At 36.5% G+C, this 25,871-nt stretch overlaps 1 protein-coding gene across 5 annotated transcripts in view; it reads right to left on the minus strand.

Moving 5' to 3' along the window:
- RAD21L1 (RAD21 cohesin complex component like 1) overlaps positions 1 to 23,544 on the minus strand; it is a 51,121-nt gene extending 27,577 nt beyond the window's left edge. For 3 of the 5 annotated variants that reach the window (XM_058286828.1, XM_071211616.1, XM_058286829.1), the window contains exons 1-10: positions 23,416 to 23,541; positions 21,350 to 21,525; positions 20,060 to 20,189; positions 17,929 to 18,022; positions 15,735 to 15,835; positions 13,724 to 13,894; positions 12,670 to 12,765; positions 10,057 to 10,167; positions 6,193 to 6,419; positions 5,857 to 5,956 (exon numbers count right to left, since the gene is read on the minus strand). In XM_058286828.1, coding sequence (XP_058142811.1) covers positions 5,857 to 5,956; positions 6,193 to 6,419; positions 10,057 to 10,167; positions 12,670 to 12,765; positions 13,724 to 13,894; positions 15,735 to 15,835; positions 17,929 to 18,022; positions 20,060 to 20,189; positions 21,350 to 21,493 — 1,174 coding nt within the window. In that variant the 5' untranslated portion in view covers positions 21,494 to 21,525; positions 23,416 to 23,541. Of the gene's footprint in view, positions 1 to 5,856; positions 5,957 to 6,192; positions 6,420 to 10,056; positions 10,168 to 12,669; positions 12,766 to 13,723; positions 13,895 to 15,734; positions 15,836 to 17,928; positions 18,023 to 20,059; positions 20,190 to 21,349; positions 21,526 to 23,415 lie in introns of all 5 variants that reach the window. The other 2 variants (XM_023590381.3, XM_071211617.1) reach the window with 2 other exon arrangements.
- Between the last annotated feature and the right edge of the window lie 2,327 nt (positions 23,545 to 25,871).

Consider the following 25,871-nt stretch of genomic DNA (forward strand, 5'->3'; position numbering starts at 1 on the left):
AGGACATGTTAACTTACACCAAAAGTGTATAAAAGTCTATAAGCTAAAATGTAAACCATAATGTAAAACATAAGGAAACAAAAAATTTTAAAATGTTACAGTCTAAAATATAAACCATAGTGTAAACCAAAATGGAACCATATTTGATAGCTATGTTTCAAAATCTGTACATCAGCTGCAGCAAATATAACATGAACATGTAAAAAGATCATTGCTGGGGAAAGGGTAAAAGGGTTTGATGTTGGATATATGGGAGTCCCCTATATTGTATATGTGAATTACTGTAATCTAAAACTTTTTTGAAGACAAAATTAAAAATTAGGAAAAAAAAAAGAAAGGATGTAGACACTGAGGATGAAATGAAAGAAAGTGCCTTGCCACTGTACATACAGGTCAACACCTATTACAGTGATGAAAGGCAAAACGTTTAAAACAAAGCTTTATAATATTTTTGATTTTTTAATACACCAATTTATTTTTACTTTATTTTAGTATTTCTAAATTAGTCTGTATTCTATTTCTAAACTTTAAACCCATCACTGTATTTCAACTTCCTATTAATTGAATTTGGCAATATATTAGGCTTCATTGTTGAAAAAGTTTGGAGCACAGAGAGGTTCAATAATGGCAGGGGAGGAACACTGGTGTGGGATATTATTGATGGGGGGGGCACATCCTAGAGGAAGTTCTCCAGGGCATGTATACAGAGGACATAAAATGTTCTGATATATGTTGGGTATTTTCATAGTAGTTACAGTTACAAACGTCACCTGAGGGAGTACTGAGTTCCTACCCAGGGGAGTTCTGCCACATTTCCTAATGGAACAGCAATAATCTCCCAAGTGCAATGGCAAAGACCAACAAGGAAGGATGGCCCAATAATGAGCCCTTGATCCTGATAACTATGCTTATGAGCCTGTGTGCCTGAAATATGACCAGGCCTAGAGCTGCAGGATGCCTAAGAGTTACCTCCTGAGAGCCTCCCTGTTGCTCGAATGTGGCCACTCTCTAAGCCAAACTCAACATGTAAATGCATTCCCTTTCCCCCAGCATGGGACATGACTCCTGGGGATGAGCCTCTCTGGTGCTGAGGGATTACTACCAATCACTAAGTGGTGATGCAACTAAAAACAGAACTTGAATAAAAGGGTCAACTCAGACCAGCAGAATATCTCAGCCTACATGTAGGATCATGTGTTAAAAACTGCTTTTGGCCTTGAATGAAAGGGGGAAATGGCAAAGACAAATGAGTTTATATGGCTAAGATACTTCAAAAAAGAGTCGGGAGGTCATCAGACGGGTCATGCTTATGCGTGCCTCAGCGGGACCCCAGAAAAAGCCAAAGTAGATAAATCCCTAGGTACTGGTTCTCCTGAAGGCTACGGAGACTCACAGGGTATATGGTCATGGCAGATGGATTTGGAGTTCTGTGCCATGTCAGAGGGCCCTACTCTGGAATTTGTGCTCCTGAGCATGATGGAGCTGGACTCAGATGTGATCTTTCTACACATGCCTCTTCTGTCACTTTTACTGAACCAGTGGTTGGTGCTAGGGATGGTATATACTCAGGGGACTTGAATCTCTGGACTGCCCATGTGCCAGCTGGCCCTGAGCCTCAGCAGATTTCAACTCCTACTCTCTGGTTCATTAGACTTACCCAGGTCAGTTAACAGGGAGGTGAAGATGGTCAGCCACCACACCAGGGACTCAAGAGTGCCTACAACTGTAAGCAGAAGCATTGCATCCATCATCCATGTGGAATCTAAGCCCCCTCTTGATATAGAGGAGTGGTGGATATCACCATCCCAGGGTCCACAGAATGGAGGAATAAAATATGGATTAGAGTGGACTTACTGATATTCTACTATAAAACTATTGTGACTATTAATAAAAGAAATTGTAGCATTGAGGTGGAGAAAGCGGCCACAGTAGTTGCTGAGGGCAGGGAAAGGGAAGAAGAGATGTGATGTGGGGGCATTTTTGGGACTTTGAGTTGTCCTAAATGATACTGCAGGTCAGATGCTGGACTTTATATATCCTGCCATAACCCACTGAATGTACTGGGAGAGAGTGTGAACTACAGGGTAAACTATCATCCATGTGCTGCAGGAGTGCTCCAAAATGTGTTCACCAAGTGTGATGAGTGTGCCAAAATGATGGGGGAGGTTGTTGGTGTGGGAGGTGGGGGTTATATGGGAACCTCTTATGTTTTTTAATGTAACATTCTTTGTGCTTGATCAACTTTAATTTAAAAAAGTAAAGTATAAAAAAAAAAAGACCAAATAGCAAAATGGTGAAGAAAGTCCTGCATTATCAGTAGTTACTTTAAATGCAAATGGATTAATAAAAGGCAGAGGTTGGCAGAATGGATTAAAAAAAGCATAACCCAATTATATACTGTTTACAAGAGACTCAACTTAAATTCAAAGACCCAAGTAGGTTAAAAATAAAACAATAGAAAAAAATATACCATCAAATAGTAAGCAAAAGAAAATTGGGGTAGCCATATTAGTATTGGATAAAATAGACTTTAAATAAAAAGCTGTTATGAGGGACAAAGAAGATCACTATATACTGATAAGGGGTCAATTCAACAAGAAGACGTAATAATTACACCTAACAGCAGAAACCCAAAATATATTAAGCAAATATTGACATATCTGAAGAGAGAAATAGACTGTTCTAAGTTAATAGTAGGAGACTTTAGTGTACCACTTTCGATAATGGATATAAATAACATCTAGACAAAAGATCAGTAAGGAAGAAGAAGCCTTGAATGATACTACAAACCAACTGGACCTAAGAAACAACTATAGAACACTTCAACCAAGAGTAGCAAAACACACTTTCTTTTCTACTGCACATGGATCATTCTCCAGGATAGACCATATATATTAGGTCACAAAACAATCTCAATAAATTAAGAAAATATTGAAACCATACAATGCATCTTTTCTGACCATAATGGAATGAAGATAGAAATCAAAAACTGTGGAAGAATTAGAAAATTATGAAAGGTGGAAATTAAACAAGTATGCTTAAGCAACCAAAAGGTCAAAGAAGAAATCCGAAGGGAAATTAGGAATAATTTGAAGCAAATGAAAGTGAAAACAAAACATACCAAAACTTATGGAATGCAGCAAAGGCAGTATTGAAAGGGAAATTTATACAGCTAGATGCTTACATTAAAAAAGAAGAAAGACTTCAAATCAGAGACCTCACAATGGGGAAGTCTTGAAAAAGAAGAATAAACTAAACACAAAGCAAGCAGAAGGAAGGAATAACAAAATTAGAGCAGAGAAAACTGAAATAGAGAATAAATAAAACAAAAGAATGAACAAAACTAAAAGTTGGTTCTTTCACAAGGTCAATGAAATTGACAAATCTTTAGCTAGACTGACAAAGGAAAAAAGAGAGAGGATGCATATAATGGAGTTGTCCCAGGTGGTACTGCAGGGACAGACGCTGGACATTGTATGTCCTGCCATGGCCCACTGGGTGGACTGGGGGAGAGTGTAAACTACAATGTAAACCACTATCCATGTGGTGCAGCAGTGCTCCAAAACATATTCACCAAATGCAGTGAATGTCCCACAAAGATGAAAGAGGTTGCTGATGTGGGAGGAGTGCGGTGAGGTGGGGTGAGGGGTATATGGGGACCTCTTACATTTTTTGAATGTAACAATAAAAAAAAAACAGAAAAAAATTTTGTAAATAAAATCAGAAATGAAATGGAGGATATTACTACTGACCTCAAATAAAAAGGACTGTAGGATATTATAAATGACTGCCAACAAATTAGTTAAACTAAGTGAAATGGTCAAATTCCTAGAAACCCTCAAATGACCTACATTGACACAAAAAGAAGTAGAAACTCTCAACAGACCAATAACAAATAAAGAGATTGAATCAGTAATCAAAAACCTATAAGCAGTGGAGGGGATATAGCTCAGTGGTTGAGTGTGTGCTTCTCATGTATAAGGTCCTGAGTTCAATCCCCAGTACCTCCTAAAAAGAAAAACAAAAAACCAAAAAACCTACAAGCAAAAGAAAATGCCAGAACCAGATGGCTTCACAGATGAATTTTACCAAACATTTCAGGAACAAGTAACACCAATCCTGCTCAAATTCTTCCAAAATATTGAAGTGGAGGGAACACTCCCTAACTCATTCTATGAGGCCAACATCACCCTAACAACAAAGCCAGATAGACACAAGAGAAGAAAATTACAGATCAATATCCCTTATGAATATAGATGTAAAAATCCTCAAGAAAATTCCAGCAAACTGAATCCAACACCATGATTAAGTGAGATTTTCCCCAGGTATGCAAGGGTAGTTCAACATAAGAAAATCTGTTAATGTGATACACCACATTAATAAAACAAAGGGAGAAAACCCACATGATCTCAAATAATAAAGAAAAGGCCTTTGATAAAATTCAACACCCCTTCTTAATAAAACTTGGTTTCTTAGGCTTTACACCAAAAGCACAAACAACAAAAGAAAAATAGGGACATAATCAACATTAAAATTTTTTTGCATCAAAGGACTTCATCATGAAAGTAAAAAGATAACCTACTGAATGGGAGAAAATATTTGGAAACCAATATCCAATAAGGGTTTACTATCCAGAATATATAAAGAAACACTATAACTCAAAAACAAAAAACAAACAACCCAATTAACAAATGGGCAAAAGACCTGAATAGATATTTCTCCAAAAAAGATTTACAAATGGCCAAAAAGCACATGAAAAGATGCTGAACTTCATTAGCCATTAGAGAAATGTAAATCAAAACCATAGTGAGATAGCTTTTCACACCCACTAGAATGGCTACTATTAAAAAAAAAACAACTGAAAATAACATGTGTTGGAAAGGATGTGGAGAAATAAGAGCACTCATTTGTTGTTGGTGGTTATGGAAAATGGCACAACCACTATGGGTAACAATTTGGTGGATCCTCAGAAAGCTAAGTATAGAATTATTATATGCCCTGACAATTCCACTTCTGGGCATATACACAAAAGAATTGAAAGTGGGGACTTGAACAGATATTTGCTCACCAATGTTCATAGTGGCATTATTTACAATTACCCAAAGGTGGAAACAACCCAAGTGTCCATCAACAGATGAATGGATAAAAAAAAATGTAGTATATATATACAATGGAATAGTTATCAGTCATAAAAAGGCATGAAGTTCTGATACATGGGACAACATTGATGAACCTTGATGACATCTTGTTGAGTGAAGTAAGCCAGACACGAAAGGACAAATACTGTATGATCTCACTGATATGAAATAATTAGATTAAAAAATTCATAGGGTCAGAAACTAGAGTCCAGGTTACCAGGGGCCAGGGTGGGAGTAGGGAATGGGGATTAGTGCTTAATTGGTACAGAGTTTCTAGTTGGGGTCACAGAAAAATTTTGGTAATGAATAGCAGTGATAATAGCACAACACTGTGAATGCAATTACCACCAATAATATATATTTGAATGTGATTAGAAGGGGAAATGTTAGGTTGTACTTATTAATGAATAATAATTTTTAAAAGAAACATACAACTATGCAATACGAATAGTGAATCCTAGTGTAAATTAAGGACTGTAGTTAATTGTACAATTATAATAATATTCTCTTATCAGTTTTAACAAAAGTACCACACTAATGCAAAGTGTTAATATTAGGAAAAACTGTGTGAAGTGGGTGTATGGGAACTCTATTTCTGCATGATTTTCTGTAAACTTATAACTTCTCTAATAGTAATAAAAAAAAAAGAATGGTCCACAAAGTACATATACTTCTCCACAACATTCCCCTCAATATCAAAAGTATTAGGAATTCTCACCTACTATGTTTTGGCTTCCCATTTCTTCCCTTACTGACTCCTTCTGTATCAATTTTCTTCCAAGTTTAAAACCAGAGGACATAAAGCATTTTGTAAACAACTGTAAAAATACACATATTTGTTTCTTGTTTTTGTACATGTAAGAAAATTCAATAAAACACATATGCTAAAAAGTAAAAACTATAATTCATGCACATGAACCAAGCAAATTAAGTCAAATGAAGTGAGAAGGTATATATTCACAGGTTTAATTTCTATTATATATCTGCATATAAACATACATTTATTTACATATAACTAAACATCATACCCATGTAAAAGGAAGGAAATTTTTACCATTTTTAGTTCAGCATGAATCAAACCCTGGGCAGCAGTTGACAGGAGGGTATCCACACCTCCTCTCTTCTTCCACATCATCAGTCTTTGGGTAGGAGGCGCAAGTTCCAAAACCATGAGTGTGTCCGTAAAGGAAGTAAGCTGTTTATGCATGGTTTTGCTACTGATCTCCTTGACTGGATCTATGAGCAATTTCCTCCTTTTACCTTTCCTTTTCTCAGCAATATCTAAGTATAAGAAACAGGTACACATGTGATTTCTTGTACAGCTTTTTAAAATGATATTTCAGGCACCACATATTTAAGAAATGTCTACCAAAACATACCCCACAGATTTGCATTGGAAAGAAAATGGTCCCTCTCTTCTAGTCTGAAAATTATACTTTACAAGGTTTTTGCACAGCAAGAATGCCTGAGCAGCCACCAGCTGATGCATTTTGTAAGGTGTTGTTTTAAGTGCTTAAAAGGAACTTGTGGCCTGCTCAGTGGGCAAGTGAGAAATGTGGAGCAGAGACTACATAGAGAAGGGACATCACACAATTTGAAAGTTCCCTAAAATGTAAGCTGCCTGTGTAACAGTATAACTTTCTGAAACATTAATCTTTATTTATCCAGTGTATTTTTCTCATCCCACTGAAATTCATACACAAATTCCAAGTAGATAGCTAGCTCCATGGGATTTTGCCATTTCAGGGAATTTCACCAGGAAATAAGCTGAAGCTGCCTGACACCAAGCTTTTCTTTAGTAAAGCTGCAAAAGGGGAGGGAGAGTTAGATTTCCTAGGTTGGTTGGGGATCTGAAATCAGATGAGCCAGAAGGAATAGGACCTGTTGGCTGATGTACCTCAGCAAAATTTTGGGAGCCTGACAGATCCCAGAGGGGTTGGCTGCCTGTGTGATCATCCCAGAGGCTATGTAGCCTGCGGCAGTGGGTACGATGAAATGGTGTGGCTGATGATCAGAAATCTGCTTCCACCTTCAACATCCCTTTTCTAAATCTTAGCACTACATGGCCCAGGGCAGATAGCTCCGTAGAATGAATTTTCTGCCAGTTCTGTGGATAGGGGCTCAGAGGTGAATTTATTCCTCACGTCTAAGTTTATAAACTGAAATAAATATTAATGTTTGTTGAATTACTGAATTCAAGACACCCACCAACTTAATAAGTTTTGTTAGAAGGGGGAGAATATTTTACTAAACAAATTCATTGATTGGAAAGAATGTGAAAAAACATGCATTTTAGAATTAAAGTAGAGATTGTCCTGAGCTTGGTGATTGGACTATCTTCTTCCTCTCCTTTCCTTCTCCTAAGTTTTTTACTGCAGGATGACAATGCTAATGTCCTAACTTCTTACAAATTGCACTTTCTGAATCTTTACCAATACAGACTAATCTACACAGGCCAACTCCACTATCCTTCACCAATTCACTCCTTGGACCCTTACAATATGAATTCTAATTCATCACTCTGCTGAAACAACTTAGTTAGATATCAGTGACCTTCTAATTACTAATGCCAATGACCTGCTCTAATTTCTCAATCTTTCGGATCTTTTGTAGCACCTAACAATAAAAGTAATTTTTCTGTCCTCAAAATTCTTTTCAACAATATTTATGGAGACAGCAGTTGTTGATTTGCACATGAGCTCTGGAAGCAAAACTCTAATAAAGTGAATGATCCTGACCTAATGAAGGGCCTGTTCTATTACATGGCATATCTAAGAATGATCACCGTGATCCTGGAATGTTTCAACTAAGTTTTGACCTCTCTACTTCTATGAGAGAATATATACATATATTTACACATGTAAGACATCATGTGAAATGATTCAGATATGGAAGGATTTTAGGAAACACCAAGAAGAAACAGGAATCTTTACTTATACCTAAGAAGTAATCACAGAAATATGGGGAAAGAAACTAATTGAAAATAACTGCCACAGGAAAAAAAACACATCTATTCTAATCAAGGCCTTAAGTTGGGTTCAGCTGAGTGTGGGGGAATCCATAAAGAAATAATTTGCATTTGGCACTTTGTGGTGGAATCTTCCAATAGATTTGAGAAAAGACTTGAACAAAAAGTTAAAGTATAGGGAATATAATGTGTCAATCTAATATAAAATCGGAGGAAGTTGAAGAAAAATCTGATACAATATTCAATATTTTTCTGTATATCCACAGATCATAAATGCTAGCGTTATATTACACAAAACCAATGGTGCCTTATAGAACCATTTCGGTGACCTACTGACCTTTGCTACCTCAACTCTATGAAGGGACCCTTATGTAATTTGCCTATCTGATCTCTGGCTGTGCCTCAGATCACAGTTGAAACAAAGATTCTTATTTGCTTCATTCAGTTGAATGTTTTTTTTAATCATTTCCTTTCCATATAATTTAGGAAAAGAAATTTCTATAAGTAACAATGTTTTGATTGTTTAGCCTTTGCTAAAAACATTTTTCCTTTCATATATATGTGCAGTTAAAATTGTTTTCAATTTTCCGTCCATTATTACAAAATCATTTTCAAAAGAAACAGTATATTAGAGAGCTCTGGGTCTTCCCATGAATAAAATGACTATTTTTTAAAGCAAAAAACAATATATTTTTAAATGCATAAATAATTAAAATCTATTGTTTGACATAAAAAAAAAACACACAACAAAAACTCTTTTCTTTCATGGCTTCAATTCTTTCACTATTCATCTCCAGGCACCCTTTCATTGGTACTTCTTCTATTCCTGCCCTCTACACTTAGGCATTTCCTAAATTTGTCTTTCTACACCTATATGCCCTTCTCATGCAATCTGAACTATTTTTATAACTCAATAAAAAGAACAATAATAGCTAACATTTAGCATTTGTTTTCCTAAAGCATTCCTTTACTTTAAAAATGTAAAGGCTTTCCACTCACATTAAATGAAATTTTAAAATCCTTAAGTTCAGAACTCAGGTTCCTTTAAGCTCTAGTGCCAATCTAATATATAGTCTTGCCAACTTCTATCTTTCATTTATCCATATTCTAATCAAACTCAACTACTGGTTTGTACTTGTCCTTTGCTTTTCTAATATTCCATCTTTCCTCAGAGTATTTTTTTCTACTAGAATGCCTACCCTCAAGTTCAGCTTTTGAAATACTTTCTATCTTTATGAAACTCAAATCAAACGCTACTTTCTTCCACAGCCTTCTCTTATCTCCAAAACAAATGCCATCTCTCCTTTACCCAAGCCTCCAGAGTGCATAGTTCCTCTCTTCTAATATTTTTATTCTGCCTTATATTATATTTTTTTGCATATTTATTTATCTTCCTTGTCAGATTGTAAGCTTATTGAAAGCAGGAACCATGTTCCATTTATTTCTGTACCAGACACAGAATAATAACTCAATATCTATTTGAATTGAATTAAGGATTAAAAAAATTTTAATTTCCAAATTGGATATGTGATTTGACCAAAACTGAATAAAATTTAAGGATAATCTTAAATTTCCTTCAGACTTTTCCCTATTTTTTGCAAATATTATTACTAGATTTACCGCATTCAATCATATCATATGTACTAGTCCAGGGGTTCTTAACCTTTTTTGTTCCACAGATCCTTTTGCCAGTCAGGTGAAAACCAGGGACCCCTTACTAAGTTCACACTATATCATATATTATTTAACAAAAATATCACACATGCACCAACATGTCCCCACAAGAATAATGTTTTTTTGAATTTTCAATTCAAGCTCATGGACCCTCTGAAATCTTTCCACAGACCCATCTGTGGACCACGGGTTAAGAACCCCTTTACTAGTCAAATCTCACAGTTCAATATTGTAGTATATTGAAAAAAAAAAAGTAAAAACATGAATGACTCTGACCTGAAGTATCAATTGGTTCAAGGGTAAATCCTTCCTCTTCATTTGATAATAACATGGTTTCCTCCATTTTTTCACTTTCAGGTAGATATATACATTCTGGATTATATGGTTCTATTAATCAACATAATCGTAAGAGTCATCACAAAAAAATAAAGGTTTTCTTGCAAGATAGAGTAATATATGAGAATTAAAATGAAAGATGAAGTTAATTGAAAATTTAGTCTGCAACTGAAGCCACATCTGAATTCTTAGAATCAAATATTTAATAGAGTTGAAGAGGACTGCCATGATAAAAAATGCCTCAAGCAGGGGTACTCCTGAGGGCTCTAGAGACATCTAGAAAATAAAGGTAGAGCAGACAACCTCAGGAAATTGACACCCCATGATAGGCCTTACCTTGTAAAAATGATAACCTATCTCCCCGATGTATCAGAATTAGACTCATCTACAATTTTCCTAAATATGGCTCTTCTGCCCCTTTTATTTGAACCTATAATTAGCACTATATTCATTAAATATATGTCCCAGAGACTTCAATCTTCCATCTGTTCATATGCCGGTTGTGTCCTGGATCTCAGCAAAGTTGCAGCCAACATGTACTCTCCAGTTCATCGGCCTTGCCCAGGACAACTAATAAAAGGATGATGGACAATGTCCATCCCAAAAAACAGAGAATATCTACAACTGCAAGCAAGACTGTTCCATCCAACTGCCCCATGGAATCTAAGTTCTCTTTCGATCAGAAGTAGTGTGGGCATTACCATACCAAACTCCTCAAGACTGAGAAATGAACATACATAAGGGGGTGTAGCAGTTTAATATTATTTATGAATTCCAAAAAAGATATTTGATTATGTTTGTAAACTGGTCTGTTCCTCTGGGTGTGGACTGTATTAGATTCAGCTGAGATATCTTTGATTAAATCATGTTAAGACCAGGGCTTTGAGTCGACCATGTCATTAGGGCAACTCAGCCTCTGCCCACTCTGTGGGCTATATAAAATGGACACTCAATTTGGGAGACACAGAAGTAGATATACAGAGAATATACATAGAGGAAGAGGCTCTGGGAAGAGAGATGAGCCATTCGCCTGAGAATTTATAGCGACCTTGTGAAGAGAACAGAGCAGCTGAACCCAGAAAAAATAACGAGCCCCAGGAAGAGAGATGAGCCCTATGCCAGCCTGCAGCTGAGATCAGAAGAAGCTGAACCCACGGAGACTTAAGAGGAAAGAGGAAGGCTGAACCCTCGCAGATGCCCACCATCTTGCTTCCACATGTGGCAAGAGAGTTTGGTAAGGAAGTAACCTTGAGTTAGACTCTTTAGGGCCTAGTGTGAGTTTTTACTCCAAATAAATACTCTTTATAAAAGCCAACATATTTCTGGTACTTTGCATCAGCACTCTTTTGCTGCAACTATGGACCAAAGTAGACTTATTATTATTCTAGTAATGGAAGAACTTGTAACACTGATACAAAGGCATTGGTCATCTGAGGTTTGAGGGGAGGGAGAGGGAAGAATAGGCGCAACATGGGAGCATTTTTGGAACATTGGAATTGTCTTGTATGACATTGCAATTATGGATACAGGCCATTATACATTTTTAAAAACCTATTAAATTATACGGGGAAAAGTTAAGCTATAATGTAAACTACAGTTCTTGGCTAGTATAATGTTTCAATATGTGTTCATCAATTGTAACAAATGTACCACAATAATGGAAGATGTTGTTAATGGGGGAAAATGTGAGAGAGGGAGGAGATAGGATCTGTGGGAATCTCCTATATTTTCCATTTAACTTTTATGTAATCTAAAATTTCTTTAAAAGTAAAGAAAAAAATAGAGCTGAAGAGGCTGAGAGAATATATGACCTGGGACCCACAATTTTCAGAAGAATCAAGTATCATCACCCCCTTTTGTACATGAAACATCTAAGGATGGGCTAAAGTCATAGAGAAAAGTGAAAACAGTGATAGCAACCAAAATAAATGTCTGACATAAATTTGACTGTATGTCTGCTAAAAATTTATATTCCACTATTCAGTGACCCATGAAGAATTAGGGATAAATTTTTATCGCTTAACTCTTAACATTTTCCCTTTCAACATTGTGTTAGAAAGCAAATGTAACATAAGAAAGAATAAAGAACCAAAACAGCACTAATCATACCTTTAATTACTAAGAAAAATCAGACTACTAAATGACTTCATATCATCTGAAGCACTTTTGCATGAATGTCATGTAAGTAAAATATCCCCACATTTGTAATTTCCCCCAAATAGTATACAAAGAATCAAACCATACTATTCTGTTTTCTTTTCTTTCTTGTTTATACCATGTAATAGATATCACTTTAATGATTCAAAAGCACAGTATTTTGGCAGAGTATTCAAATGTGTTCTCATACCAAATGAACCCAGTTCTATTTAAATACCCTTTATTGTGCCTTTCTCAGAACCCAACTTTTTACTTCTAGAGTCAGACTAAGAGAGTTTGAGGGATAACATTCTTTATTATCTTTCACTATACTATATTGCTACTCAGAAGTTTCTGAGGCTTAGTTTCAATATTAGCATCTGTTCACTTTCTACACAAAGAAAGTTTTTTACATACCCACTGCAATATTGGGAGGCTCAGAAGGCAGGGAAATTTCTCTCTCTAAATGCATGTCTTCTAACAGGATATTCTGGTCATCTTGCAACAGATTGTCTTGAAAACAGAATAAATGTTTTTTCCATGTGGAGTTGAATCTCAATTGTTTAATCACTTATTGACATTATTGTGTGCAAGGCATTATGAAAGATACAAAAATAAAGGAAGCTTATGTGATTAGATTTAATTGGTTACATGGGAGACCACATTTCATGTAGGATAAGAAAGAATTGCAGATATTCAATCTCCTTTATTTTATTAAAAAATCCATTTCCAAATGTTTAGTTTCAGGAATACTTAACCAAAAAATGTACAGTAGCTTTGGACAAAGAAGCCATGGTTAGATTTCAAATCAAGAGGTAAAAGTGCTCTAAAAAGATGTTTTAGTGCCTATAATTTCAAACTCCCTTGGTAGAGATCTAAGGTAAAACCACTGTTGTTTTTTTTTTAACTAATACTCGTTTCAAAAATTTTGTTGTACCCAGCCTTTTAATGTGAATTACAGAATTTTTAAAAAAGATTTGGTATGAACTGTCTAATATCTTTAAAATATATATCTTTCCCAGTTTTCATTCACCCTCTTTCTGTGATTATTTTATAATATTCCAAATGCTGGACAGATCCTTTAGAATAGCTGTCCCACAATTTATGTTAGGGGAAAAAAATGTTTTCCAACATACGGCCTAGTATATTTTCTGAGGGATATACTAACCTTACTATACTCCCTTTAAAAATTAAGAATTTGTAAAAAAAATAAAATAAAAGCAAGCAGCATTTCACAACCTATATAGAGAAAGTATTTAAACAGACAGTTATTTATTTAGGCCTAACCTAGATGTTTAAATATAACTATAGGTTTTGAAAACTTATGTAAAAATGTTTTGACCTATACAACACAGGAACATATATGAAATTTTAGTTTGATCTAATAAACCTACAATAGTAATTGTAGTAACCTACATTGTACTAATTTGATTGAAATAAATACACAATTTCTATTGGCTATATGGCATACCAATCATTTCTCCTGCAGCCCCTTCATCTCCAAATCCATCTCCACTATCACAGAATAGGGATTTTTCTCCAACGAGGCTTCCAGAACTATGTTCAACTAAAGGACCACTGGAATTCAGTAATATGTTGTCATCAAAGAAGCTGTGTCTTCTGAGAATTTCAGATTCCTCCCCTAAATAAATACATTAATAATGAGTTAACCATAGAAAGAATTATGAGTCAGAAGGAAATTCAGATATCATTTAATGTAACTCCCCTCAATTTCCAAATGAAGAAAATGAGAGCTGGTAAGCTTATCTCAATTATTCAACCAAAGTTACTCATTTCATCAGTGGAGTTTGAATTTCTAGTCTACTCCTTTTTCTAATACAATAGGAGAGAATTGCTGAAATATTAGGGGCAGAATTTTGTAGTTGCAATATAGTTTATTAATTTTTCTAGAAGGTAGAAATACTATGGTAGGTGGAATGATTTCTTCTACTTTAGGTAGTTAAGTTCTACTTAACCAAATATTATTTCACATCTCTTGTGTTTATTCATAATGGAGGTTAGGAAAATAAGGAGCATATCTGTCTTCTTAGGAAATGGACAGGTGGATAAAAGATTAAAGAGTTAGTTTATAATATTCATTCAATAAACACTGAGTGACTAGGTATTGGTTAGTATGCTTGGGGCTGGAGATAACAGCAGTGAAAAAGACAAACCCAGTGAGTTAACATGAACTCAGTATTTATTAAATGCATTATATTAAAATAGAAGATACTATTATAATCCTCATTGTACAGATGAGAAAACACATATACAGAGAAAGATTATGTAACTTGAACACAATCAAATCCCTAATAAATGACAGAGCCAGGATCTGAACCCAATTTTATCTGACTCTAAAGCCTAAATTCTGATAATTTCAGGCGACCAAGGAAGTGGAGAGAGTGATAATATCAGTGTTTTCTGACTTTATCTTTGAATTTCTTATAATGCCCAACAAAGTGAGCATAGAAGAAAACTGTTCTAAATCTGTCTGGGGCCCATACAAGAAAGAAATGCTTGAACTACATCTAAGGCTCATCCTCATTCTCTCTCCAAGTATCTTTTTATCTGTAGCAATGTTTCTCAAATGATCTATTGTGAAGGACCAGTTTTATTATTTTTAAAATTTCTAACCTGTCATGGACTGATACTTTCGCAAAACAAAATAAATAAAAATGAATCACTAGAAAAACTGAAAATTTAAAAAGCAAATACAATCCTCACTTTTTTATTAGATTTAACATATATAAAATTACTTTGTCAAACTGCTATGAAAGTTTCTTAACTCCCTCATGGAGTTTGCAGACCAATATAGGAGGTATACAAATATCATGATACAAAAAGAGAGCGGTAAATATCATAAAAAGAACAAATATTATATAGTTGAATTATACCATATAACTTCAATTCTAAAATAAACTCACCTTGCTCATATACATTTTAATATTTTAAAAATCAATATCTGTTTCATAATCAATGTGTACATAGTTTGGTACGATTTCTTCTTCCTCGCTCTTAAGCTGTTTTTAAAATCTGTTATTTTACAATTGATGTCATCATACACTGGAGGAGATATATTTTGAAGGCACTGTATGCAGCACACATGTAAAATCTTGTATCTTTGTTAACTACAGCAACTGTTTATTTCCCACGTTTATCTTTCTCCTGGCCTGAGTGCTAGAACAGCTTCTGTAAACCTTGTACCACCTGTGCTTATGATAGTACCTCACATACAGCAGGTAGTCAATAAATGGTTGTACACTGAGAAAAGAAGTATAGTCTAAGATTGAATTTTGATGTTGCCATCTATACTAGAAAAGACAAGGGCAAACTTACTGGAGATTCTATTTAGACATCGAAAGATTCATTCTAAATGTATTTTTATTGGCATAAAAATAGATATTTCTACTGGTATTATTTAATGTGAAAATGCAATTATAATTGATTATGACTTGGAATTTTAATTTTTCAAATATTCTCACCAAAGCTCCCAGCTTGGAAAAGTAAATCATAATCTTCTCTAAGTGTGATTTCTTCTGGTCTGCTCTGGTTTTGAGTAAAGTGTTCTGAAACATCAATAGCACTATGGAGAAATATAAGATTGAGGAAAATATGTGAACGGAACACAATGATTTGCATGATACTAGAAAACCTAAAAGAAAAATAGATTTCATTATAAAAATAAGCATATTTCTCAATAGTATTATTATTAAAACACTAATTTATTATATACGAATATAAATCAATGATCTCCAGGTTGCCAAATCCAATGTTTAATTCCATTCTTATCTCACTTGCCCTAAACAAAAGCGTTTTAAATGATTGTTCACTCCTCTGATGATTAGGCTAATGTGTCAACTCTGCCAGGTAATTATTTGGTCAAGCAAGCACTGGGCTAAATGTAATACAAGAGCATTTATGGACTTCAGTCATCAGTGAGTTTACTGCATAGATGGCTGATTATATCTGCGATCAACCAGGGTGACTGCTGTCAGAAATGAGTGATGTTTTATCCAATCGGTTGAATGACTTAAAAGGGGAAGTGATTTCAGCATTCAGAGAGAACTGCCCAGCTCTGGAAACTCATCAAGGACCTTCATTGGACTTTCATTGGAGCCCCTGGTTTGCAATTTGCCTGTGGAATCTGGACTTGTGCATCCCCACGGTCACATGAGAGAATATTATAAAACCTCATATTATTTACAGACATCTTCTGTTGATTGTTTGCCTAGAGAACCTTGACTAATACAACTCCCTTCTTCATGAACTCTGAGATACCACTCTTGATTTTCCTCCTGCCTCATTTCCCTCCTTTTCCATTTTCATGTTATCTCTCAGACTAATAACTATTAGGAATGACCCAACACTCAGTCTTTGGACCTCACTTTAAAAAAAACCTACTCCCTTGTGTATCTCTTATGTTCATGGTTAAAATTCATCTGTACGCTTACAACTCTCAGATTTATATATCCAGTCCAGCCATCTCTTCTGAAATTGAGACTTAGATATCCAACTGCCTACCTACATCTCCCCATGGATATGTAACAGTCACCTCAAAACTTATGTCCAAAACCTAACTTACTTCCTACACCCTGTTACCCACCCTACAACTCCACCTTAAATCTGTGATTATCCTAATCTTATTTAGTGGTAACTCCATTCTTATGACAAAAATCAGTTATCCTTCACTTCTCTCTTTCTCTTAGAGCCCTACAGTATATCAGCAAATCCTGTTGGCCCTGCCTTCAAAATACACCCTTAATTTGACTGCTACCACCTGTGATAAGATGAAGACTGAGAACTAATCACAGTCATCTTTCACCTGGGCTTCTTACTGCACTAGTCCCCTCCCAGGCTCTCTGCTTCCTTCCTTCTCCCCTACAGCAGTTAAAGGGAACACTGTGAAATCAGGTCAGATCCTGCCACTCCTCTGTTCAAAGCCCACCAGCCCCGCCACCCATGCTCCCTATCTGAATAAAATAAAAATCCTTATTGTAACCACAACACCTCAAAGCATCTGCATGCCTGCAACCTCTATGACTTCACCTCCTACAACTCAGCCCCTCACTCATGCCAATTGTTACACCTGCCTCCTTGCTGTTCCTTGAAAATGTCCAAAGTACTCTTCCTTAAGAGTACTTGCTCTAGTTGGAACAGTTTTACACCACATATATGAATGACTTGATCCTTCACTTCCTTCAGGTTCCTGTTCTCATGTTATCAGAAAAGCCTTTCCTGACCATGCTATATAAAGTAGCATTCCCTATCACCTAGTTTCTTCTTATCCCATTTCTATTTTTCTTCATAATGCTGATTATGTCTGGGTATATTCATTTTTTATTGTCTATCTACCCCAAATAGAATGCAAGATCCATGAGACCAGGAGCTATGTTTTATCATTGTTATTGCCTCAGTGCCTAGTATGTGGAAGGCAGCAAGTAAATATTAATTGAATGAATGGATGGATATACTGTCACTATTGCAAACAACATTCAGTAGGTATCACAATATGTTGTCAGTGTTGAACTCTGGAATTTCACACCAAATTTATGTCTCTATAAATTGCATGTATACTAGTTTGATTGTTAACTACTTCCATTTGCCTTCATGAAATCCAAATATGAAAACAATAAAATATTGAGAAAATCAAGATTGAAGGAAAATAAAATAATTTACTTCACATTCTGGGTGTCAAAATCATGAAATTCTTCTGGCAATGTGATAGCACTGTAAGCGGCTTCAAAGTTCTCTTTTGGAAGGTCTAACAGTCCTGAAAGAAATACTAATAATAAAAAAAACCACATTCAACAAGCAATGATGCTACATAAAATAAGAAACTTCCAACTAAATCTCTATTTTCTCTCATTGGCAACTGTTTAGTCTTCTATCTGGCCACCCTGTTATCTATTTCTACTCCTCTGAAGTCTGATCATTCTCAACAAAGCAGCCAGAGTGATATTTTTTAAAAGTGAATCAGATCATTCATGCTTGAAATGGTTCAGTGACTTTCCCAGTGCACTTAAATAAAATCCAAATTTCTAACTGGGGCCTTTGTAGCCCTACAAACCTATCTGGCATCATCTAATGACACTCTCCCCCGACTCACTATACTCTGCCACACAGGCTTTTTTGTTTCCTGAACAAGTCAAGCACTTTTCCACCTCAAAACCTGGACTCTTGCAGTTCCCTCTGCCCAGAATGCTATTCCCTCAGGGACTTTTTACATGGCTGTGTACTTATACTTGAAGTCTGAGCTTAAATTCTATCCCCTCAGAAAGGCTTTTCCCAACTATCTTAACAAAAGTGATTATCTCTGTTATTTTCTACTGTGGTGCTCTGTTTATTTCTCTTTATAACACAATCACAGTCTAGAATTATTTTAATAATTTAAAAAAATTTTTTAGCTGATTCCCTCACAAGAATGAAAGAGAACTTATTTTTCTTGTTTGAACTCATATCCCAGAGCCTTACATGATATTTGGCACGAAGTATGGGATCAATAAATATTTATGGAGTATATAAATGAAATAATAAATAAATAAATGAACAAAAGAATCATATTTGGTAAGAGATAAATATACCTCAGAGTCTACAAATATTTTAAATAACAAAACACTTTTCAATACTGATTCAAGAAAAATTGAGGGAATCGTATGTGCAATTGCACAAAGACAGGTACTATAAGAGATTCAGAAAATGAATATAACAAAGTCCCTGACTTTAAGGAGCTTGCAGACTAGTGAGAGAGGCAAGACCTGTACCTAAATTACTACAACACAAACTGGAAAATGACAAATGTCTTAAAAGTGGAACAGATGCTATGTAAATTAAAATTTGAAGGCATTGTATTCATGACACATGTAAATCTCTGGCACTTTGGAATATCTAAGGATTTACTATACTATTTCATAATAGTAAGCTACTTAGTGTTTTGAGAATTTTGAAAACAATGACATAGTATATAAGTTTTGTCAATCACACTATTTCCAATTTCTCTTATAAAGACAAAAATATATGGCAAACTAAGTGATCCAATAAAAACTGAGTATTGGGAAGTGGACGTGGCTCCAGCAATTGGGCTCAGCCTACCACACAGGAGGTCTTTGGTTTGGTTCCCTGTGCCTCCTAAAGAAGATAGTAAGTTGGCGCTATGTGCCAGCATGGCGAGCTTATTCAAAAAGAGACACAAGAAGAAAAACATAATGAGAGACACAACAAAGTAGGGAGTAGAGGTTCCTGGTGCCTTTTAAAGAGGTTGAGCATGACAGTGAGCTGACAGGCTGGGCAGATGCAGCAAGCTGATGAAACAAGATGACAGAACAAAAGACACAAGAAAAAAAAACACAAGAGACACAACAAAACAGGGAATGGGGGTGGTTCAAGCAATTAGATGCCTCCCCCCCATATCTGAATTCTGTTCCTAGTGTCTCCTAAAGAAACAAGGAAGATGAACACACACAGAAAGTGCAAACAATGAAGGGGTAGGGAGGATAAAATAAATCTTAAAAAAACAATGAGTTTCAGAGTTTCTTACACAAGTGTAGTGGCTTTAAGTATATTTCTTACATAAATATGCAGGGACTTTACAAGGTTTAGAAAGCATAAATTTTTCCTGCAAATACAGGGAAAGAACAAGGGAAAGAATATAATTTGTCACTAACCATGGAAATTTAGATTCAGTCAAATAGAAGTTTACATTCACTATACTTACTCTGGAATTAGAGATGCTACCAATTAAGAGAGTCCACCCAAAATAAAAATGCAAAAAGAAACCAGAATAATGAGACAAATCAAAATGCTCCTATACCTGGGCGAAATGTCATCTTCATTTTAAGAAATGCTTCACTGCAATCTGCCAAAAGATATCTTGCCTTTCTATTATAGATTCGAACAACTCCCAAAAGAAGGTGTCCTGAAGTTCGAAGTGCAATTTTCACCTTTCAATAATTTAAAAAATATTAGAATATTAAAAATTAGGTTCATAAACCTTGTTTTTTGAAAATCATTGGTCATAAGAATTTTCTCTTTAAAAAAGCAGACAATTTGTACTCTTATTTAAAGTGAATCACTTTACTTTTACCTTATCTTTTAAAATTATTTATATCCTTTTTTTCTTAGTGAAGATAATCTAATGTGGCATTTAAGTGATATATACTATCATGGGTATTATGGGAAGAATATAAACTTTGGAGTCAGGCAGACTTCAATTTATGCCTTGGTTCAGTTGCTGAGTCACTCCCTGAACTTCAAATTATTAATAATGGCTACAGTTTATTATCTTTCTATTTGGGCCAGGCATAATCCTTTTAATGGCCATTCATACATTAATTTATGTAATTTTGACAATTACCTCTACTTACAGAAGGAAAAAATACCCAGAGACTCAAATATGTGCAGTAGCATACCCAAAGTAACACAAGTATTAAGTTATGGAGCTGAAATTAAAATTAAAATTTGACCAACTCAAAAGGTCATTTATCTGTCTAACACACTTTATCAAGGTTAAAAGAAGCCCATCTCATAGGCTGTTGTGAAGATTAAATAAACTAAGGAACAAAGTCCAGTGCTGACACACAGTAGGTATTCAATTCTATTTCGTTCTCCTCTGAAAATATAGAAAAATATTTAACCTATAAAACTATGGCAACAAAGTTTAGAATCATAATGTAAATTCTAATAATAACTATATACAGCTTTATGAAGTGATTTCACATATATTTCGATCCACTCAATCATCCTTGTTTCTACTCTCCCCATTAATTCATTAATTATTTTTCTAAGAAATGCTTATTATGTACCTACTATGTACAGAGTATTTTCCTAAGGAATAAGAAAATATTACTATATATATATATATAAAACATGACTTTATCCTTCAGAGTTCAATTAATGATAAACATATGATATAGTTAACTATCAACAGAAACTAATATATACTTATGTTTCAACAACAAATGCTATAGGAATTAAAAGAGAGGAGACCATTTGAGAAGTAAAACTTCCTTGGACATAGACTTCATAATATAGATGTATTTTAATTCCTTGTGGGATTTAAAAACATGCCAAATGCAAACTATCATTTTAATCAGTAACATACCTTTGGTGAAAGAATTTTTTCAATGGTTATCTCTAGGTTACATTCAAATACATGGGCCTTTGTAAGTTTCTTCTCCCAATGAGCTGCAAGCCATATTTTGGCCAATGGTCCTCGTTTACTCATAAGCACGTGTGTATAGAACATGTTGCCTGTATTCCTTAGTTGTATTTAAGGAACTAGAGAGAATATTAAAAGATATTTAAAATTTGAATGCAAAAGCCTTTCAGTGCTATTTTACAAGAACAATGAAAATACTTTAATTCTATAAAAATAACAGATTATCTCTAATTGAGTGTATTATCGAATTCAAGTTTTTTTTTAAAGAAAACCTTATTTAGAGCATAATTATAAACTAATTACAGAGCTCTATTAGATTGTGAACCACACCTGGTTTAAATTTATCCTGATCAATAATCTCTTCTTACACTTTACTTTTTTTGTCTCACACACTTTCTTAAAAGCATAGCCAAATAAATGAAAGAGGAAGGTCAGAAAAAATAGGAAGTAGAAACAGGGAAGAAACAATATAACAGGAAAAAAGGTAGACAAATTAAGAAAAGTGAATACAAGTCACTGCTTCTTTTCTAAAATTCATGAATGTGAGAAGTGTTGGGTCATTGGTTTATGCCCCAGTGTTGAATTTATCTGTTCTTTTCTAGATGCTCTAGTTTATTCAACAATATATTACATATGTTTAAAATAATGGAACTCCAAATAATCATGAAATTTTAAAAAAATGAAGGAAACAAGATACCACAGGGAAAAAAACCAGAAGGTAATGAAGGAATCAAGTATTAAATTAAAATGTTTTGAAATAAGTATGGTAAAATACAAACTTCACTTAAAAACAAGGAATGCACATATACATAAATTTAACTATTGTGGATGACATCCTACTGTTCTATTATTAAGCCAAAAAAGGAGAAGGGAAGTTATAGCACTTCGGTTGACTTCTGGAGCAGAATTGAATTATTCCTTACATATTAAGTAATGGATGCTTTTTGCTTCTTTTCTACTTAAAGTTTTGATAAAGGAGAAAATTGACCCATAAACGAACATAAAAACAAAATCAGCCCCAGAGCTATAAACTTAGGCCAAGTCTGATCAAGACCCACTTCCTACCTCAAGAATCAAATCATTAGGTGCAAACTGAAGGTTTGCATCTATCAAAACCACATTCCCCAAGGCTGACATCTAGAGATTTAATGTTGATGGCCTGTGCATTTGCCTCAGTTTCACTTTCTTCCTTTATGGTTTCTGTGTGTTTTGGTATCTTGAAATAAATTCCAATTCATCTTTAATGGCTCCCCGGTGTGTGATTAGTAATGTTTTTTAAAAACATCAACAACAAAACAAAAAGCCTTTTGATGTAATATTCTTGAGGCAATGATTTTCCTCAGTCTTACCAAAAATAAAAATTTAAATACACACACACACACCCAAACCCTAAAAGTTCTGGGCGTTATTTCTAGATTTGAGTTCACTTCATGCAAAGCTAAGCTAACGATAATATAAAGGCAGGGAACAGGGAATGGGCCAAAACGGGCCCAGGAAAGGAATGGGGACGGTGAGGAAAGGAAGGGGGATGGTGGTGAGCGGTGTGGTTACAGCGGGCGGGAGGAACCGGTAGAAAGGAAGCAGGCGGGGGATGCTCTGGGAGAGGGGAACAGCGAGTGAGGAGAAAGTCAAAGGCGCGACGCCCTTCAGAGGAGCAAAAATGGGGTGTGGGGCGAGGAAAAGGAAGGCGCTAGAGCGTGTCCAGGGCTGCGAGGAGATCGCGGGGTAAGGGCAGGAACGCCCAGGGTCCCTCCACAGACAGCCGCTCAGAGTTCAAGGCCGGTGGTTAGGAAGGCAAACCGAGGCCTGAGGGGTGATCGCAAGAGCCCGAGTCCCCCACACGTGGGAGAGAGGAGGCCCCGTGTCGCTCCCAGCCTAGGGAGAGCTCGGGGCGGCGGCGCCTCCTCAGGCGGGGCCTTCAGGGCTTGGCGCGGCGAGCTGAAGGAGCCGCCGGGAACCCCGGCGGGGCGCGTGTGGAGGTGTGGGATCCCGGGGCCTCCATCACCCACCCTCTTGGGCTGCGCCCTTCTTTCAGCTCTGGGTCTGAAGAGAGCTGCGCCAGAGCAGCGGCTGCGAGGAGTAGCGGATCCGCGCGTCAGGCGCGAGACGTTCAGCTCCGGGTGCCGCTGGGCGTCAGCGGGTGGGGGGCCGGGCGAGGGGCGGGGCGGAAGGGGGCGAGGGCGGGGCAGGCAGGGGACGAGGCTGGGCGGGGCGAGGGCGGGGCGGCGGGGGCGGGAAGAGGGCGGGGCAGGCAGAGGACGAGGCTGGGCGGGGCGAGGGCGGGGCGGCGGGGGCGGGAAGAAGGCGGGGCAGGCAGGGGGCGGGGCCACCTGTTCCCGCTCTCTCGCAGCGCAGATCTCAGACTTCCAGTGCACAGTCGGATGGAGGGGTCGGGTCCTGGGCTCCAGAACTCCATTGTGAGTACTGACTTCTCCCGTGCTAAGAACATCGCTAGAATGGAACCCGTTTTCCTCCACTTCCTAGCTAAAGGTCCCTGGAGAAGTTATTTAATCGCTTGACCCCCAATTTTTCTCATTCGTAGAATGGAAACGATGGTTATAAAAGACCTGCCTCATGGAAGGGATTAGATGAGATGAAGCATGTAAAGGGCCTGTCATAGTGTCTAGCAATATAAATTGTGCTCAGTAAATATTAGTTATTGTTGTTGTTGTTATTTGAAAGAGCATGCACATTGACCCACCCTTTGGGGACAGCAAACATTTTTCTGCCAGAAATAGTACAGCTTTCAATAGCCAAAGCCACTTGCTAGAAAGTGAGGAAATCATAGCAGAATATGAGGGTCCAAGGCTGGTTTTGTTTTTGTTTCATAGTAAATCTTTTGTTTCATAATAAATACTAATAAATTCTAGAACAACCGTGGCATCCAATATATGGGTTACTGATAAGGTACCAGGCTTTTGGCTGGAGGTTTTCACAGGTTATCTCCTTTAGTTTTCGAACAGTTCCACAAGGTAGTTATAGATTTTCCCATTTTGCTGATGAGAGAATGGGTCTGAGAGGGAAGGCGACCTGTCCAGGGTCACGTGGTTGGGAATGGTGGAAACAGTATTCAAACTCAGGTCTAGCTGTCATTTTCCCACCTCAGGGAATGGTGTCACAGATATGTGGGAGACACCCTGGAAGCCACACTCAATCTACCTACTGTCAATCCATCAAAAAGCTCATCACTCCACCTTCAAATATGACTTTCATCCACCTACTTCTCACTATCTCTATCCACAGCACCCTAGTCTAAGCCACCTCTCTCCTGGAAAGATTCCACTAGGCTTTCTTGACGTCACCCGCTCATTTCCTGATGTCGCTGAAGCCCATTCTCCACAATGAAGCCAAAGGAGCCTTTGAAAAATATAGATCAAACCATGTTATCCCTGCCCCCAACAAACTCCTTAAGTCTTCCTGTTACTCTTAGAATAACACCCAAACCCCCTTCTACCAAGGACAAGCCTCTACATGGTCTTCCCCCCCTACTTACCTCTCATATTATGTGGGTGGATTTACAATAAGGAGTTTCAGTTTCAGGGCCCTCACTTGCAAGAGCCCCTCCAAGACTCTGGGGGAAACACAGCAATGTGTTCACATACACCTGTTTTTGTAAACTTTGCAGAAGTAAGGTATCTAATCCTTTGAGATGGTTATCTCTTTCTACATTGCCTCTCCCTCCATCACTCCATGTTGTCCATGGAGTGCCTGAGGGCATTTTGGGGATGAAGCTGAGGAGAGTTGCATTGGGAGCACATTTAATTTAGGTTCAAAGGGATATATTTATGTAGTTTGCAGTCACTTCCATGGATAATCAAGTAATTGATATCCATCATCTCAGTGTGGGAATGGATTCCAGGAGTACACTCTGCACTGTGTTGGCTCATCCTGTACTCTGACAAGAAGGTATAAAGTCATAAGTTGTATTAATGCCTATGCTATGTATGTGGTGGATGAGAAACAAAGTTTGGAACACACAGAGCCAGAAGCCAGTGTATGGAAAATTTTTGCCATCATCAGACATGTTGTAAGCAGAGGAGGTGATTCTCATCATAGTTAAAGCAGTTCTTTCCTGCCAGAAATATGTTTGGCAGTACAACACATACAATTAAAAGTACACTGCACATTTTTCTTCTTTTCTAATGAGAAGTACATAAACTAGAAGATACCACGGTCCTGTGTCTGTAGGCTACCAACAGAGTTAGCAGCACTACAAAGAGTGAGTGTGATGCCTATTAGGGAAGCTTCAGGTTTCACTGTATTGGGTCATGTCTTCGAATATTTGTCCTAGTGATGTCTGATGTTAGAGATGAAATGACATGAAGATCATATTCAGAGTAGTAATTCATTAAGAGGAATAGATGAATTTCAAATCAAAGTAATAAATGGGCTCTTATAATGTTTGCTAATTCAATTAATTAAAAGGATTGAATCACATAAATACATAGGAAAAATATTTAAATTT

Source organism: Dasypus novemcinctus, chromosome 24, assembly GCF_030445035.2.
Source record: "Dasypus novemcinctus isolate mDasNov1 chromosome 24, mDasNov1.1.hap2, whole genome shotgun sequence".
Classification (NCBI taxonomy): Eukaryota; Metazoa; Chordata; class Mammalia; order Cingulata; family Dasypodidae; genus Dasypus; species Dasypus novemcinctus.